Source organism: Haliotis rufescens, unplaced genomic scaffold (genome assembly GCF_023055435.1).
Source record: "Haliotis rufescens isolate VD_foot unplaced genomic scaffold, xgHalRufe1.0.p SCAF_40, whole genome shotgun sequence".
NCBI classification, from domain to species: Eukaryota; Metazoa; Mollusca; class Gastropoda; order Lepetellida; family Haliotidae; genus Haliotis; species Haliotis rufescens.
In genome coordinates, this window is record NW_025964113.1 from 1711453 (window position 1) to 1730613 (window position 19161).

The following is a 19161-nucleotide window of genomic DNA, read 5'->3' on the forward strand; positions in this document are numbered from 1 at the left end:
TAATGACAACTGCTTATGAAAGCTTTTATCACAAGGAATTTTGTCAGGGGCCAGCCCCACAAACGCCCTGTTAATTCCACGAGACTGCTATAAATGGCAGCTGAAAAACTATGAAAGCATTATTTGGGAAGGAGCTTGTGCACACCCCCTTACCAAAATGGCAGAAGGTATCTGGAAACTGCAATCAATCCAAGGTCACACCCCCTTACCAAAATGGCAGAAGGTATCTGGAAACTGCAATCAATCCAAGGTCACACCCCCTTACCAAAATGGCAGAAGGTATCTGGAAACTGCAATCTATCCAAGGTCTTTCACCTGTGTTATCTGGGTCTTTATTCCCACTCCGGGGAGACACGACAAGATATGACTGAAATACTGTTGAAAGCAATGTTAAACCCAACTCCCTTTCACAGTTACAAGTAGTAAAGTAGCCTTAGCTTAGTTGTGTTGCAATGTACTCCTACCTATGCAAGTTGAATCACAATCCTATATTCAGGATATCATGTCAGACTATTTCAAAAGAAAGGTCATTGAGTAATTCTACTTTTAAAATGACATTTTTAGCTGATCCAATGAAATGAAATAATTACCTAAATTGAAAAAGAAGAAGAAATAAAATTGCTCAGTTGTACAAGCATCACTTTACTCATGTTGAGATGAAGAAAGTTTATCAGTTTGTTTTAATTCTTTATTGATATAACTTGTTTTGATTGCATGAGAAGTTCTTTTTATCTTTCTGCCTGATTTCTGAACCATAATTTGGCTTGGGTATTATGTCTTAAGTGGACAGCATTAACCCCGTGTCAAGCATTGAATTTCTCATAATGGTTTATCGAAGTAATGCAGTATATGCATTGTTTATTTTAATCATTAAGATTGCTTATCAGGATTGTCAGATTTGGATCTAGTTTTCACTGAACAGAGGTTTCCAAAGAGTTAATGTTAAAATCACAAATGCAAATCTCAATTAATCATCAAGGGACTGACTGTTTGATGAACTGTGAAGGACCTTTTTTTTTAAAAATAAATATCATTTGTTCCAGTGAAGTAGTACAAAATATTAAATGGTGGGTGCCTTAGTGTCTTCTGAACTCTAATGATTTAAAGTATTTACCATAGTGCATTCCTTCATTTTGTCCAATTCATTTTCTCACATGACCGCTTTATTCCTTTTCAGCAACCATCTTTGAGCACAACTGATCCAACCCTCTCAGTGGAAACATCTGTGTCATCTGCATCAGTTTTAGAAGCAGACGTGACCAATCAGAAACTGCCTGGGGAGCAACAGACTGAAGTGTCACCTGATCCCTCTGATAATTTGGAAGGGTTAGGGGGGATTGATAAAGGGAAGGGTAATGTAAGCAGGCAAGGTCAACCAAAGAAAAAACCTGTTCCAGAAGATCTGGAATCTGCATTTGAAGAGTTGGCAAGTCAGCATGGTATTGATTTATTTGGCTCAGGTGAAGTTTCAAACATATCTGATAATCAGTACAATGAGTTCAGTTTTGAGTCTTTGGGCAAAAGTAGTGATGTTAATCTTTTTGATGATTTTGTAAGTCCTGATACTAATGATACGTCTCATAAACCCGAGGTGCCTTCCGTTGCGGCCTTTTTCACTGGCTTAGACATTCCAACACTACCTGTTGCCCCTAAAACAACAAATGCAGCTCTTGTGAAGGCTGTTGCCGATGACTCTTTTAGTAAGGAAACTGTTGTCAGTCTGACTGCATCAAGCAGTGACCTTGTTAGTTCAGAAGTTGATAGTTCCTGTGTTATTCATACTGAAAAGTCAGAATTAGATGGTCATGAAAATGAAAAGAATGAGTTTATCAAGAGTGAGAATGTTCCAAATGAGGATGAGGAATCAGATTCTGATCCTGGCCGATCTGATACCCTCACAGAGCCAGCCTTAACAGATAGGTCAGGTTCTGATGAGCATGAAAAAACCCAGCAGTTTACTGATCCTGAGTCTAGCACAGTGAGCTTCAGTGATCTAGATGCTGCAGATTCTTTCCAAGTGCTCAGCTATCCTGGACAAAGTGTTGATGCCACCCAGATTCCGTCCATCAGTAACATAGAGTTCCCAGCAGCTTCTGCTGCTGCATTAGTTATTGACATGACAGGTATACCTAATGTCTCTGATAGCTTCTTACAAACCACAGAGGATAACATGACGACAGACAGTTTGACACAGTTGGGTGAGAGTTTTGTTAATATTGATGTCCCAAGTATTCACACCGAGGCACCTGACTTGTTAGAAGGTAGCTATGAGGCAGATGTTCATGCAGACTCAGAAGCATCTGTTGAACAAGAAGGCAGTGACATTACAAATGAAGAGAGTTTTTCTTTTACCATTGAACCACAAGAGTCACCACAAGGGAAGGAAACTTATGAATCAGCAGATAATAATTCATTTGACATGGTTGAGACTGCATCAGATGTTGACAACATCACTGAATCACTAGCATATTCAATGGATGAGTTGAATGAATCAGAAATTACCGTTGAGTGTAAGCCACTGGATAGTGTGCTATCTAACTCGTCTCCAAGCATTTCATCATCTGTTGAGATTGGAAATCCATCAACAGATGCTGTACGGGACTCCATGCCATATGGTGGAACCGATGCCAACCCAGATATGTCACCAGCAGATGCTTATGGCAATAGAGATGAGGGTTTGACAGGTGATGTTGAATCTCATGATGTTGCAGGTATTTCAGGTGGAAGTCTAGTTGTAGTTGACACAGAAAAGGACAATGACACATTTTCTGCTTTGGAGAAACAAACATTGAGCACAGAATCAAATAGTCCAAAGGAAGACTTTGAGACAGTTTTTAGACATTCAGACACAGATCTTGTACCTGATACCATAAGTGATAAGAATGAATTAGAAATAACTGCTAAAGATTATCCAAACACCTCAAATACTGCAGCAAATGCTGAAAAGCAAGATTTATTAGATGGGAAAACAGACGTAGGACACCACATTCTGTTGCAAAAGGGTATAAACACTGAGGATAAATCTGTAGACCACATCTCACAAATTGGTGCAGAGACCAACGCATCCATAGGTGGAACAGACAAAGCAGTTGATGTGATATCAGGTCCGGGACCAATACATTACAATGATGCTGTTACTGAGGGTGACTCAGAGGGCATTGTTTCTGAGATTGGCCTTTACTCTCAGAGCCCGATGGCCATTGAACAGACCAAGGTTGATGATCATGATGTCTTAGGTCAGGAACTAAGTTCTTCTAGTAGTGAGATGGAGGAGGATGTTCAGACAATGGTCAGTCAACAAACTGTAAATCAAACTGATGTGTTTGAGGGTTTGGTGACAGATCAATCTGCAGTGATTGAAAAAGGTAGTGATACACAAGGCAGTCTGATCACACAAGACAATGATGTATCTGTGAAACCTTCCAATTTCCAAGCAGATATTTTTTATGACAATTTATCACCAGTGCAAGCCTTTGATAACGATGAAATTCCAGCCACCTCAATTTCAAGCATTTTGAGTGAAGATGCTATTGATGAAACAGACACAGAAAAGGAAATCCATGGCTTCAGGCCTGATGCCCTTCTTCCAGACATGTCTCCAGAACAGCATCAGCTACCACCTAGCAAGGACAGTGACTTCACTGGCCTTGAAGATTTGGAACAAATCTCTGTGCCAGATGATTTACCCTCGGTATCTGAGCAGTTAATTGATAAAGACAAGATTCTTGATGAGTCTTCAAAGCCTCAAGATCAACTCCTTGGTGTTAATATTGCACAGCAGGTTCCATCTAGCGAGAACAATGACTTCACTGGCCTTCAAGGTTTTGAGCAAATCCCAGTGCCGAATGATTTACCCTCTGTCCCCGATTCTGAGCAGTTAACTTGCCTTGCTGATCACATATCTCATCCTGACATAAGCATAGATGCAAAAGAGAGCACTGCAGAAGTTTCCGGTTCATCAGGCATGACATCAAATGTTTTTGAACCTAGCAATGTTGATGACTTTGGCCAAGCATTCATCCTTGGAAAGGACTCCTTGAAACAAAGAACTTCAGAACAAAATGATGCCCCAGAAGAGGTGTCGTGGGCTTCTGATGTTTCTGAAGCAGGAAGTGATAACTCTCTCAATGATTTTGAGGACCTTGGTATGACAACATCAGAACAAGTGGTAGTGAGTCAACAAGGTGATGGTAGTGCTGTGTCCACTGATTCCTTATTGGATGACTTTGTTGAAATCTCCAATTCCGTAGGAGAACAAGGATTTCTCAGTGACATCAGTGAAACCAGTGAAACTCAGGCAAAGTCAGATTCACAGTTCACAGAAAACACTGAAGTAGCTAATGATGGTGAAACTGTTGAAGAAAGAGGAGATGAATTTCTAGTCCTTGGTGCATCAGAGGAAGAGAAACAAACAAAGTTTTACAGTGATGGCTCAAACGAAAGTAATTTAGGTCAGAGCGTTATTGATTTTCCAGATTCATCATTAACTGACTCACAAGAATCTGCAGCATTCCTTGATTTACCATCGGATGAAAATCACAAAAGTCCTCAAGATGCGAGCACTTTTAAGTTTGCACCAGACATTCAGTCTCAATCAAACTCTCAGGAGGGTCTAGAAATAGACAATGATGAATTTGGTATGTCTGAGACTAAAGGGGAATTAAACACAGCTTCTCCAGTCACCATTGCAGAAATTAACATCGACACTGATGTGTTATGTATGTCACCACCAATAGCTACAAGTCAAACAGAAGAAGACACTTTGAAACCTAATCAAAATGTTTCTTCAGACCTAAAAAATATGCATCCATCAAGTCAGGATATGATGGCAGATTCTACTGTATCTGATGCTGCACAAGTGATCATATCAGAGGGCATTGTCAGCATATCACCTACTGAGGACATTAAAACAAGTCAGCCATCTAATACCATTACACCTATTAACAATCAAGCCACAGGTATTGATGACTTAACATCTGAAGCAGACCCTGTCTATGATGCATTCCCTTCAGTGGAGACTGTACAAACAGTAGACAGTGAACCATTTGGCCTGGCATCTGGTGAGAACACTGTCCCAAGTCTAGAGGCATCAGATGCATTCCCCTCAGTGGAGACTGTACAAACAGCAGACAGTGATCCATTTGGCCTGACATCTGCTACCGGTGAGAACACTGTTCCAAATCTAGAGGCATCAGATGCATTCCCCTCAGTGGAGACTGAACAAACAGGAGACAGTGATTCATTTGGCTTGACATCTGGTGAGAACACTGTTCCAAATCTTGAAGCATCAGATGCATTCACCTTGGTGGAGACTGAACAAACAGCAGACAGTGATCCATTTGGCCTGACATCTGGTACTGGTGAGAACACTGCTCCAAATCTAGAGGCACCAGATGCATTCCCCTCAGTGGAGACTGTACAAACAGGAGACAGTGATCCATTTGGCCTGACATCTGGTACTGGTGAGAACATTGTTCCAAATCTTGAGGCATCAGATGCATTCCCCTCAGTGGAGACTGTACAAACAGCAGACAGTGATCCATTTGGCCTGACATCTGGTACTGGTGAGAACACTGTTCCAAATCTTGAAGCATCAGATGCATTCACCTTGGTGGAGACTGGACAGACACAAGACAGTGATCCATTTGGTCTGACATCTGCTACTGGTGAGAACACTGCTCCAAATCTTGAGGCATCAGATGCATTCCCCTCAGTGGAGACTGTACAAACAGCAGACAGTGATCCATTTGGCCTGACATCTGCCACTAATGTGAATGCTGTTCCAAATCTAGAGACATCAGATGCATTCCCCTCAGTGGAGACTGTACAAACAGCAGACAGTGGTCCATTTGGCCTGACATCTGCCACTAATGTGAATGCTGTTCCAAATCTAGAGACATCAGATGCATTCCCCTCAGTGGAGACTGTACAAACACAAGACAGTGATCCATTTGGCCTGACATCTGGTACTGGTGAGAACACTGTTCCAAATCTTGAAGCATCAGATGCATTCACCTTGGTGGAGACTGGACAGACACAAGACAGTGATCCATTTGGTCTGACATCTGCTACTGGTGAGAACACTGCTCCAAATCTTGAGGCATCAGATGCATTCCCCTCAGTGGAGACTGTACAAACAGCAGACAGTGATCCATTTGGCCTGACATCTGCCACTAATGTGAATGCTGTTCCAAATCTAGAGACATCAGATGCATTCCCCTCAGTGGAGACTGTACAAACAGCAGACAGTGATCCATTTGGCCTGACATCTGCTACTGGTGAGAACACTGCTCCAAATCTAGAGGCACCAGATGCATTCCCATCAGTGGAGACTGGACAAACAGCAGACAGTGATCCAGTTGGCTTGACATCTGGTGAGAACACTGTTCCAAATCTTGAAGCATCAGATGCATTCACCTTGGTGGAGACTGAACAAACAGCAGACAGTGATCCATTTGGCCTGACATCTACTACTGGTGAGAACACTGTTCCAAATCTAGAGGCATCAGATGCATTCCCCTCAGTGGAGACTGTACAAACAGCAGACAGTGATCCATTTGGCCTGACATCTGGTGAGAACACTGCTCCAAATCTAGAGGCATCAGATGCATTCCCCTCAGTGGAGACTGTACAAACAGCAGACAGTGGTCCATTTGGCCTCACATCTGCTTCTGGTGAAGACACTGTTCCAAATCTTGAGACATTAGATGCATTCCCCACAGTGGAGACTGGACAGACACAAGACAGTGATCCATTTGGTCTGACATCTACTACTGGTGAGAACACTGCTCCAAATCTTGAGGCATCAGATGCATTCCCCTCAGTTGAGACTGTACAAACAACAGATAGTGATCCATTTGGCCTGACATCTGGTACTGGTGAGAACACTGTTCCAAATCTTGAAGCATCAGATGCATTCACCTTGGTGGAGACTGAACAAACAGCAGACAGTGATCCATTTGGCCTGACACCTGGTACTGGTGAGGACACTGTTCCAAATCTTGAAGCATCAGATGCATTCACCTTGGTGGCAACTGAACAAACAGCAGACAGTGATTCATTTGGCCTGACATCTGGTACTGGTGAGAACACTGTTCCAAATCTAGAGGCACCAGATGCATTCCCCTCAGTGGAGACTGTAAAAACAGCAGACAGTGGTCCATTTGACCTGACATCTGCTTCTGGTGAAGTCACTGTTCCAAATCTTGAGACATTAGATGCATTCCCCTCAGTGGAGACTGGACAGACACAAGACAGTGATCCATTTGGCCTGACATCTGCCACTAATGTGAACGCTGTTCCAAATCTTGAGACACCAGATGCATTCCCCTCAGTGGAGACTGTACAAACAGCAGACAGTGATCCATTTGGCCTGACATCTGCTACTGGTGAGAACACTGTTCCAAATCTTGAAGCATCAGATGCATTCACCTTGGTGGAGACTGAACAAACAGAAGACAGTGATCCATTTGGCCTGCCATCTGCTACTGGTGAGGACACTGTTCCAAATCTTGAAGCATCAGATGCATTCACCTTGGTGGCGACTGAACAAACAGCAGACAGTGATCCATTTGGCCTGACATCTGGTACTGGTGAGAACACTGTTCCAAATCTAGAGGCACCAGATGCATTCCCCTCAGTGGAGACTGTACAAACAGCAGACCGTGATCCATTTGGCCTGACATCTGGTACTGGTGAGAACACTGTTCCAAATCTAGAGGCACCAGATGCATTCCCCTCAGTGGAGACTGTACAAACAGGAGACAGTGATCCATTTGGCTTGACATCTGGTGAGAACACTGTTCCAAATCTTGAGGCATCAGATGCATTCACCTTGGTGGAGACTGAACAAACAGCAGACAGTGATCCATTTGGCCTGACATCTGCCACTAATGTGAACGCTGTTCCAAATCTAGAGGCACCAGATGCATTCCCCTCAGTGGAGACTGTACAAACAGCAGACAGTGATCCATTTGGCCTGACATCTGCTACTGGTGAGAACACTGTTCCAAATCTAGAGGCATCAGATGCATTCCCCTCAGTGGAGACTGTACAAACAGGAGACAGTGATCCATTTGGCTTGACATCTGGTGAGAACACTGTTCCAAATCTTGAGGCATCAGATGCATTCACCTTGGTGGAGACTGAACAAACAGCAGACAGTGATCCATTTGGCCTGACATCTGCTACTGGTGAGAACACTGCTCCAAATCTTGAGACATTAGATGCATTCCCCTCAGTGGAGACTGAACAAACAGCAGACAGTGATCCATTTGGCCTGACATCTACTACTGGTGAGAACATTGCTCCAAATCTTGAGGCATCAGATGCATTCCCCTCAGTGGAGACTGTACAAACAGGAGACAGTGATCCATTTGGCCTCACATCTGCTGAGAACACTGCTCCAAATCTAGAGGCATCAGATGCATTCCCCTCAGTGGAGACTGTACAAACAGCAGACAGTGGTCCATTTGGCCTCACATCTGCTTCTGGTGAAGACACTGTTCCAAATCTTGAGACATTAGATGCATTCCCCACAGTGGAGACTGGACAGACACAAGACAGTGATCCATTTGGTCTGACATCTGCTACTGGTGAGAACACTGCTCCAAATCTTGAGGCATCAGATGCATTCCCCTCAGTGGAGACTGTACAAACAGCAGATAGTGATCCATTTGGCCTGACATCTGGTACTGGTGAGAACACTGTTCCAAATCTTGAAGCATCAGATGCATTCACCTTGGTGGAGACTGAACAAACAGAAGACAGTGATCCATTTGGCCTGCCATCTGCTACTGGTGAGGACACTGTTCCAAATCTTGAAGCATCAGATGCATTCACCTTGGTGGCGACTGAACAAACAGCAGACAGTGGTCCATTTGACCTGACATCTGCTTCTGGTGAAGTCACTGTTCCAAATCTTGAGGCACCAGATCCATTCCCCTCATTGGAGACTGGACAGACACAAGACAGTGATCCATTTGGCCTGACATCTGCCACTAATGTGAACGCTGTTCCAAATCTAGAGGCACCAGATGCATTCCCCTCAGTGGAGACTGTACAAACAGCAGACAGTGATCCATTTGGCCTGACATCTGCTACTGGTGAGAACACTGTTCCAAATCTTGAAGCATCAGATGCATTCACCTTGGTGGAGACTGAACAAACAGCAGACAGTGATCCATTTGGCCTGCCATCTGCTACTGGTGAGAACACTGTTCCAAATCTTGAAGCATCAGATGCATTCACCTTGGTGGCGACTGAACAAACAGCAGACAGTGATCCATTTGGCCTGACATCTGCTACTGGTGAGAACACTGCTCCAAATCTTGAGACATTAGATGCATTCCCCTCAGTGGAGACTGAACAAACAGCAGACAGTGATCCATTTGGCCTGACATCTACTACTGGTGAGAACATTGCTCCAAATCTTGAGGCATCAGATGCATTCCCCTCAGTGGAGACTGTACAAACAGGAGACAGTGATCCATTTGGCCTCACATCTGCTGAGAACACTGCTCCAAATCTAGAGGCATCAGATGCATTCCCCTCAGTGGAGACTGTACAAACAGCAGACAGTGGTCCATTTGGCCTCACATCTGCTTCTGGTGAAGACACTGTTCCAAATCTTGAGACATTAGATGCATTCCCCACAGTGGAGACTGGACAGACACAAGACAGTGATCCATTTGGTCTGACATCTGCTACTGGTGAGAACACTGCTCCAAATCTTGAGGCATCAGATGCATTCCCCTCAGTGGAGACTGTACAAACAGCAGATAGTGATCCATTTGGCCTGACATCTGGTACTGGTGAGAACACTGTTCCAAATCTTGAAGCATCAGATGCATTCACCTTGGTGGAGACTGGACAAACAGAAGACAGTGATCCATTTGGCCTGCCATCTGCTACTGGTGAGGACACTGTTCCAAATCTTGAAGCATCAGATGCATTCACCTTGGTGGCGACTGAACAAACAGCAGACAGTGGTCCGTTTGACCTGACATCTGCTTCTGGTGAAGTCACTGTTCCAAATCTTGAGGCACCAGATCCATTCCCCTCATTGGAGACTGGACAGACACAAGACAGTGATCCATTTGGCCTGACATCTGCCACTAATGTGAACGCTGTTCCAAATCTAGAGGCACCAGATGCATTCCCCTCAGTGGAGACTGTACAAACAGCAGACAGTGATCCATTTGGCCTGACATCTGCTACTGGTGAGAACACTGTTCCAAATCTTGAAGCATCAGATGCATTCACCTTGGTGGAGACTGAACAAACAGCAGACAGTGATCCATTTGGCCTGCCATCTGCTACTGGTGAGGACACTGTTCCAAATCTTGAAGCATCAGATGCATTCACCTTGGTGGCGACTGAACAAACAGCAGACAGTGATCCATTTGGCCTGACATCTGGTACTGGTGAGAACACTGTTCCAAATCTAGAGGCACCAGATGCACTCCCCTCAGTGGAGACTGTACAAACAGCAGACAGTGATCCATTTGGCCTGACATCTGGTACTGGTGAGAACACTGTTCCAAATCTAGAGGCACCAGATGCATTCCCCTCAGTGGAGACTGGACAGATACAAGACAGTGATCCATTTGGCCTGACATCTGCCACTAATGTGAACGCTGTTCCAAATCTAGAGGCACCAGATGCATTCCCCTCAGTGGAGACTGTACAAACAGAAGACAGTGATCCATTTGGCCTGACATCTGCTACTGGTGAGAACACTGCTCCAAATCTTGAGACATCAGATGCATTTCCCTCAGTGGAGACTGTACAAACAGCAGACAGTGATCCATTTGGCCTGACATCTGGTGAGAACACTGTTCCAAATCTTGAAGCATCAGATGCATTCCCCTCAGTGGAGACTGTACAAACAGCAGACAGTGATCCATTTGGCCTGACATCTGGTGAGAACACTGCTCCAAATCTAGAGGCATCAGATGCATTCCCCTCAGTGGAGACTGTACAAACAGCAGACAGTGATCCATTTGGCTTGACATCTGGTGAGAACACTGTTCCAAATCTTGAAGCATCAGATGCATTCACCTTTGTGGAGACTGAACAAACAGCAGACAGTGGTCCATTTGGCCTGACATCTGCTACTGGTGAGAACACTGCTCCAAATCTTCAGACACCAGATGCATTCCCCTCAGTGGAGACTGGACAAACAGCAGACAGTGATCCATTTGGCCTGACATCTGGTACTGGTGAGAACACTGTTCCAAATCTTGAAGCATCAGATGCATTCACCTTGGTGGAGACTGGACAGACACAAGACAGTGATCCATTTGGCCTGACATCTGCCACTAATGTGAGCGCTGTTCCAAATCTAGAGGCACCAGATGCATTCCCCTCAGTGGAGACTGTACAAACAGCAGACAGTGATCCATTTGGCCTGACATCTGCTACTGGTGAGAACACTGCTCCAAATCTTGAGACACCAGATGCATTCCCCTCAGTGGAGACTGAACAAACAGAAGACAGTGATCCATTTGGTGTGACATCTGCTACTGGTGAGAACACTGTTCCAAATCTTGAGGCACTGGATGCATTCACCTCGGTGGAGACTGTACAAACAGCAGACAGTGATCCATTTGGCCTGACATCTGGAGAGAACACTGTTCCAAATCTAGAGGCACCAGATGCATTCCCCTCAGTGGAGACTGTACAAACAGAAGACAGTGATCCATTTGGCCTGACATCTGCCACTGGTGAAGACACTGTTCCAAATCTTGAGACATTAGATGCATTCCCCTCAGTGGAGACTGGACAAACAGAAGACAGTGATCCATTTGGCCTGACATCTGCTCCTGGTGAAGACACTGTTCCAAATCTTGAGACATTAGATGCATTCCCCTCAGTGGAGGCTGGACAAACAGAAGACAGTGATCCTTTTGGCCTGACATCTGCCACTAATGTGAACGCTGTTCCAAATCTAGAGGCACCAGATGCATTCCCCTCAGTGGAGCCTGGAGAGACACAAGACAGTGATCCATTTGGTCTGACATCTGCTACTGGTGAGAACACTGCTCCAAATCTTGAGGCATCAGATGCATTCCCCTCAGTGGAGACTGTACAAACAGAAGACAGTGATCCATTTGGCCTGTCATCTGCTACTGGTGAGGACACTGTTCCAAATCTTGAAGCATCAGATGCATTCACCTTGGTGGAGACTGGACAAACAGCAGACAGTGATCCATTTGGCCTGACATCTGCTTCTAATGTGAACGCTGTTCCAAATCTAGAGGCACCAGATGCATTCCCCTCAGTGGAGAGTGGACAGACACAAGACAGTGATCCATTTGGTGTGACATCTGCTACTGGTGAGGACACTGTTCCAAATCTTGAAGCATCAGATGCATTCACCTTGGTGAAGACTGGAAAAACAGCAGACAGTGATCCATTTGGCCTGACATCTGCTACTGGTGAGAAAACTGCTCCAAATCTTAAAGAATCAGATGCATTCCCCTCAGTAGAGACTGTACAAACAGCAGACAGTGATCCATTTGGCCTGACATCTGGAGAGAACACTGTTCCAAATCTAGAGGCACCAGATGCATTCCCCTCAGTGGAGACTGTACAAACAGAAGACAGTGATCCATTTGGCCTGACATCTGCTACTGGTGAGAACACTGCTCCAAATCTTGAGACATTAGATGCATTCCCCTCAGTGGAGACTGGACAGACACAAGACAGTGATCCATTTGGCCTGACATCTGCCACTGGTGAGAACGCTGTTCCAAATCTAGAGGCACCAGATGCATTCCCCTCAGTGGAGACTGTACAAACAGAAGACAGTGATCCATTTGGCCTGACATCTGCTATTGGTGAGAACACTGCTCCAAATCTTGAGACATTAGATGCATTCCCCTCAGTGGAGACTGGACAGACACAAGACAGTGATCCATTTGGTCTGAAGTCTGCTACTGGTGAGAACACGGCTCCAAATCTGGGTGCAGCACGTTCATTCCCTTCAGTAATAGGAAACAAAGTAAATATTGATCCATTTGGCCTTTCATCTTCCCAGGACAACACTGTTCCTTGTAGTGTTGAACCAAACCCCTCAGCCGAGACCAGTCAAATTGCAGACAGTGATCCATTTGGCATGACAGCTCTTTCTCAGAATGATACTGTTCCAAATCTCAGCACATCAAATACGTTCCCTTCAGTAGAGACCGGTCAGACAGCAGACAGTGATCCCTTTGGCCTGACATTGCAGGTTGATCCAAGTCAACTTGAGACTGGTGACATGTTTGATTTTAACTCTGGTAATAAATTAGGCAGTGGCGCTGCTGAACAAAGCCCCATGACAGTTTCTGGGATGTTGTTAGACTTTGTGCAGGCTGGTTCTGAGGCACCATCTCGGGCAAACAGTGGCACCTCGGCTGACATGTTCGGATCTTCACTAGATTTTTCATCTTCTCAAGACTTGAGCCAATCAGCTGCTGACACCAAAGAATCTGACCAATCAGCATTGTTAGATATGTTTGAAAAACCACCTCCTTCCACAGAAGTTGAGCCACAAAAGAGTGACACCTCTTCACTTGTTGATCTTTTTTGAAATGTCATTTGTTCAAACACGTAGAAATCAGTCCATGAGACTTAACAAATGCATTTGAGACATTTTGATTTTCAAATATGGCAATTTACTTAACATATTCATCCTTACAAGAGGAATTGTTGAAAAAATAATATTACTGTGAATAACATTTTATGTACATGATGCAGAACTTGGGCACCTTATTAGAAAAAGTACCCAAACTGAAAATAACTGCTTATATTTGCAGCTGTTCCATATTTGTATAATTTTGTTTTCACAATTGGGTTTTGTTGACCTTGCCTCCTGTTGTCACTGTAAAACTGATGGTGCTGGAGATGCTCCCGCTGGTGAGACGGAAGCGGCTGGTCAGAAGACTGTCCTCTGTAGAACACTACACAATACCATGTTGATGTTATCTGTTTCCTTTATCCCAAAGTTTTCTACACAAAGCAGTAAAATATATACAACTTGTATCTGAAATAGATATGCTTGTTATGTGATAAGGCACAGCACAGTTTTACCAAAGGTGTATAGCTACGAAATCCTATCTGTTTTGTTCCTACTTCCTCATATTGTTTAAGCTGGTGGAAGTCTGAAACATAGTTCAGTTTGACATGAAGGCATATCTTTAGTCCTGATTCACCTCTTGATACTTGGTATGTGTTAATAGAACAAGTGTTAAATGGGAGTATGGAGATATAGATAGATAGGCATACTATTGTCTGTCTTATAATATACTTTATCAAATTATTTCTTTCACTCACTGTAACTTTTTCAAAAAATGTATTTCTTTATGACTATGACCAAGGGTAGGTAACTCTGCTTCCTCAGATTATCTTGCAAAGTACATATGACTTCCTCTATCTGAAAAACCTTATTGACCCAAGATGTACTAAACATCATTTGCTTAGAACCACCTTCTTTGATTAAAGATGACTATTTTGGTTCTTGGCAAATGTTGAGTTGTATATGTTTTTGGGGGACTTGGTGTAAGTTACTCTATTAACTGGTACATTATCATCTTTATGAAAAACCTTTTGTCCCATAACAAATCTTGGAGCCCTTTAAGATCTTGTAATCTGCATGTTTTTTCTTTGACTACTGCACAGGTAGATACTGTCATGTGATGTGCTCAAAAGCAGAGAGTATCTGACAAAATGAAGTTGTTTGTGTTAGTTCAAGTTAAATTTATGATGTATGTTATACTTTCATATGGCAGACTTTGATAAGACAGTTCATTAAATTGTGACATGATACTTGGTTAACCGTGTCACCTCGAACCCACAGTACATTTAAACATTAGCTGTGACTCCATGTTAGTGATTGCTCATGCATGTTCTACGGTTGTGTTTTAAGTTAATATTAGTTGTCCTTGTACTATTTTTGCCGACCTACTATTTCCCTGTATACTAATATTCAGTAACAGGTCTTGAGTCGTCCCAAGGCTGCCATGATTGATTGTGCTTATTAAATGATTACTAACTGAATATGAATGCATAATATACAAGGTGTTGTGCTGATTTTGATTGGGTTTGTTAATTAGCTTCCCATGTTATTACTTTACCAGTGTTAATAATGTGTTTTGCTTGATGCTTGTTGATAGGTTCGTCTACCCAAAGCATGTGCAATATAATCCAACATACGACACTCATTGTCCATTTTGTTTTATGGTATGTTTGAAAAAAGGAAACACGATTTACTTGTTCGTTGTCATCAGATTTAATTTCCTGGAATATAAAATAAAACATGACTGAAATAAAAGTTCAATAAAATAAGTTTCATTACAGCTCCACCATTTTCATCTTAGTGATGAATTCTTAATTGGTTATTTTTAGTGCCCGTGTTGCTTGAATGGCACTTGTTCTAGTCAAGTAGAAAGAGGTGCTAAGGTTTTAAATGTTATTCATTGGATGTCAGGACTGGTTTTAGAACAAATAGTGCAAGGCAGTGTTGTCTCTTCAGTTTCCTTTTGCAGCACAGGATATTCTCATGTAGTAGTTTCATAGGAAAGACCTTTGTGAACATAAGCTAAATAATCAGTTCATGTATAGTCTTATATAGGTCTTTAAATGTATTATGATGCTGTAGCATTGGTATTCTTTACAGCAAAACTATGTATTATGTTGAACAATAACTGAAATTATGTTATTAGATTACAATAAAATAGCGATCATAATATATTATTAATTAAAAAATTCTAATAAATTACAAGAAAAATAAGATATAAATAAGTTCAGTTAGTTACCTTAATCATCAAATAATAAAGATGTCCTAGATGACTACTTTGCAAAGTATTTACTGTCAAAGTTTAAATCTGTATAATTTGTAGCCATGGTATTTTCTATTCACTTGGTTTACCAATTGTGTTTCCTAAACATAAAGACAGCGATCGAGATAAAATAAAATTCCAAAACATTTTTTTTTACATGATTTCTTAAGAAATTGTTAGTCGATTGAAATGACAAAAAGAAGGTATTATGGGGGAATAAAAATGTCAGGTTTGCTTTTCTTTCTATATTGATCCACAAATAATGCAGGGAAGCAATTAAAACTTGTTACAGTTTAATTTCTTTTTTTCACACTTGTGAATACTTGGGCAGGCGGATTCGTAAACTCAAATAATTAAAAACTATAAACTTGGGTGTGTTTGGGTCTATATTTACTGTATTGAATATAAACTATTATCCTCTTCCACCTTGTCCTGTATATACAGTATTGCTACAATGTACCCATTATGCCTTGATGTATATATCACATCACATTCACAGATGATAACTTCAGTATAAGGACTGTTCAGTTTGACTACAATTGTGGTGTAACAAATATTAGTTATGAATTATTTTGATGTAGGTTGTGAGATTGTATTGAGATTGCTAGTATTTAAAACAAGTATGTGTGTTATGTGAAGTACCGGTCAACTGTTATTACAGGGTTGTGGAAATGCTTTGCTCATGTGCCCAACCATAGTATGTGATTACTTAATGAGTAAATTTACAAGCTTAGTCACCCATCTGATTCCAGGTTAAATCCAAAAAGGAAAATGTGTGTGTATAAAATACTAGTATACTACTCAAAAAAAAAAGAATACCAGATTCTTTCATATTACTATCATTATACTCATGGCATAATATGAAAAAGTCAGGTGCTCTTTAACTTCTTTTGAGTGGTATATATAAGTGAACTTTGAACCTGGACACTAAATGTTAACTGTTCATCTCCCCTGTACTCTAGTTCCACCTCCCTGTAGACGTTCAATGACAAAGAGTGCTCAAACAGCATCTTATCAAGCTACGACTTCTAAATGTAGATTTGTATATTAATTAGGTTTTAGGGAATCTGTATTGTGTAATCAAGTTTTGTCAAGAAGCATCTTAAATTACTTTTTTTAAAGAAACCCAAAATACTTCATTTATTTTGTGATACCATACTTCCCCGGGATGTTATTTTTTCTTCAATTTGCATATATTCATTTTACAATATCATTTAATTGGATTACAATATTTACATTTACTTTATTTACATCAAAATGCTGTCAGTGATTATTTGTGTGCCCTTTCTTTTATGAAATGGATGAAATTTAAGAGTTGGATTTCCTCATACATATCATTTTAAATGTTGATTTATGTATAAATCACTGATGTCGATAGTACTGATTTATATTTATTTACAGTCTGTGTCCTTGACTCACTATAAATCAAGTGCCAATAAACCCACTGATTGTCACGGTCATTTGTTGTAGTTTTCTTTGTGAGATGTTAATCGTATCATAGATTGTGAGCGAGTGTTTGTTTGCTTGTTGTTCAACGCAGCACTCAACAATATTCCTGCTATATCATACATACGGTCTGTTTATAATCGAGTCAGGACCCGACAATCCATTGATTGATATCATGAGCATCAATCCATGCAGTTGGGATACGATGAAATGCATCAACCAAGTCAGCGAGTCTGACCACCCGATCCTTTAGTCACCTTTTACGACAAGCATGGGTTCCTAAAGACCTATTCTAACCCGGATCTTGAAGGGGATTGTGAGCGAGCAACATCATGCCAGCCTGTAAGCTATCTGGTCTACATCAAGGCACACCAGTGGCTAATAGCATGAGCACCAATCAGTACTGCCTGAGTATGGCATACAATCAACATACACTGCAACAACGTGATCCTCTTGTCAGTTGGCTCTCCCAACAAGCTGTGGTTCTTTGCACCTACTTTTGCTGGTTTGTTGTTTAACGCCGCACTCAGCAATATTCCAGCTATGTGAAGGTGGTCTGTCAATAATCGATAATCAATCCATGATTGATATCATGAGCATCGATCCACGCAACTGGGATCGATGACATGCTTCAACCAAGTAAGCGAGCCTGACCACCCGATCCCGTTGCCTCTTACAGTAAGCATAGTCGCCTTTTACAGCAAGAATGGGTTGCTGAAGACCTACTTTTGACTTTGAGGGCTCCTCCGATAGTGAGTACTATTAAAGGTCATCATTGATATCATTATCAAAGTCATCCAGACCTAAAGTATCAGTTTTAACAAACTTACCCATGTAGTTTTGTGAAACTATTTTTTCACACAGCATTCAAAAAGTGAAAAAAAAACAGAGACAAACCTTTATCATGGGTGAACGATGGCCCTCTGGTCCAAAATGTGATGACATAATGTACACATAACCCAAGCCGGTCCATGTTACTGCTGTACTGACCAACTGTTGACATCCAATCCCTAGCATTTATTTATTTATTTATTTAACAGAATCCTGGGGTACTACTATGAGTTGTAGTTTTTGGTAGTAGTTGTTTACAGTTTGGTCTGCAATATTGTATGGTAACTGTGCCTGGACCAGAAAAGACAGCTACCGTTGGTACAATACAACCCAATCAACTAGTTTGCAGCCAAGAGTACTGTCACCACCAGGCCATACTTAAATCAAACTCAAATATTCAGCATGGCAAGCTTAGTCACTCCGCTACCCCAGTGCCCCCTATGTCACTCCGCTACCCCAGTGCCCCCTATGTCACCCCGCTACCCCAGTGCCCCCTATGTCACTCCGCTACCCCAGTGCCCCCTATGTCACTCTGCTACCCCAGTGCCCCCTATGTCACTCTGCTGCCCCAGTGCCCCCTATGTCACTCTGCTGCCCCAGTGCCCCTGTGACATTCCGCTACCCCAGTGCCCCCTATGTCACCCCGCTACCCCAGTGACAACAATTATCTTTAAACAACTGAGTCAGCATGTTTAAGCAATTTAAGAGCAGCATCAGAAATGAACACAAAATCTTCATTTGAGATGCTGGCCTGACAGTCATAGTCATTTGCATCACTTGTTAAGATGAGCTTGCCCTTAACCTTGTTTGTGCGTAAGTAAAGATGGTTTTAAGCCGCTTTTAGCAATATTCCAGCAATATCACGGCGGGGGACAATAGAAATGGGCTTCACACATTGTACCCATGTCCGGAATTCAACCGGGGCCTTCAGCATGATGAGCGAATGCTTTAACCACTAGGCTACCCCACCACCTCTTGGTTGTGTCAAATGGAAAGTTTCTATTGGGCCTCAAGTGCAGGGTCAGTGAAGAGTGAACCAGAAATTTATTTTGAGGAATGA

At 42.3% G+C, this 19161-nt stretch overlaps 1 protein-coding gene across 1 annotated transcript in view; it reads left to right on the top strand.

The window, feature by feature from the left end:
* The window catches only part of LOC124138293, a 43415-nt gene extending 26131 nt beyond the window's left edge, over positions 1-17284 (top strand). Inside the window, exons 12-16 of the mRNA XM_048382704.1 lie at positions 1178-5859; positions 6064-6278; positions 6375-6567; positions 6868-8696; positions 10827-17284. Of these exons, the coding sequence (XP_048238661.1) occupies positions 1178-5859; positions 6064-6278; positions 6375-6567; positions 6868-8696; positions 10827-13576 (9669 nt within the window). The 3' untranslated portion in view covers positions 13577-17284. The remainder of the gene's footprint in view (positions 1-1177; positions 5860-6063; positions 6279-6374; positions 6568-6867; positions 8697-10826) is intronic.
* Positions 17285-19161: the final 1877 nt, after the last annotated feature.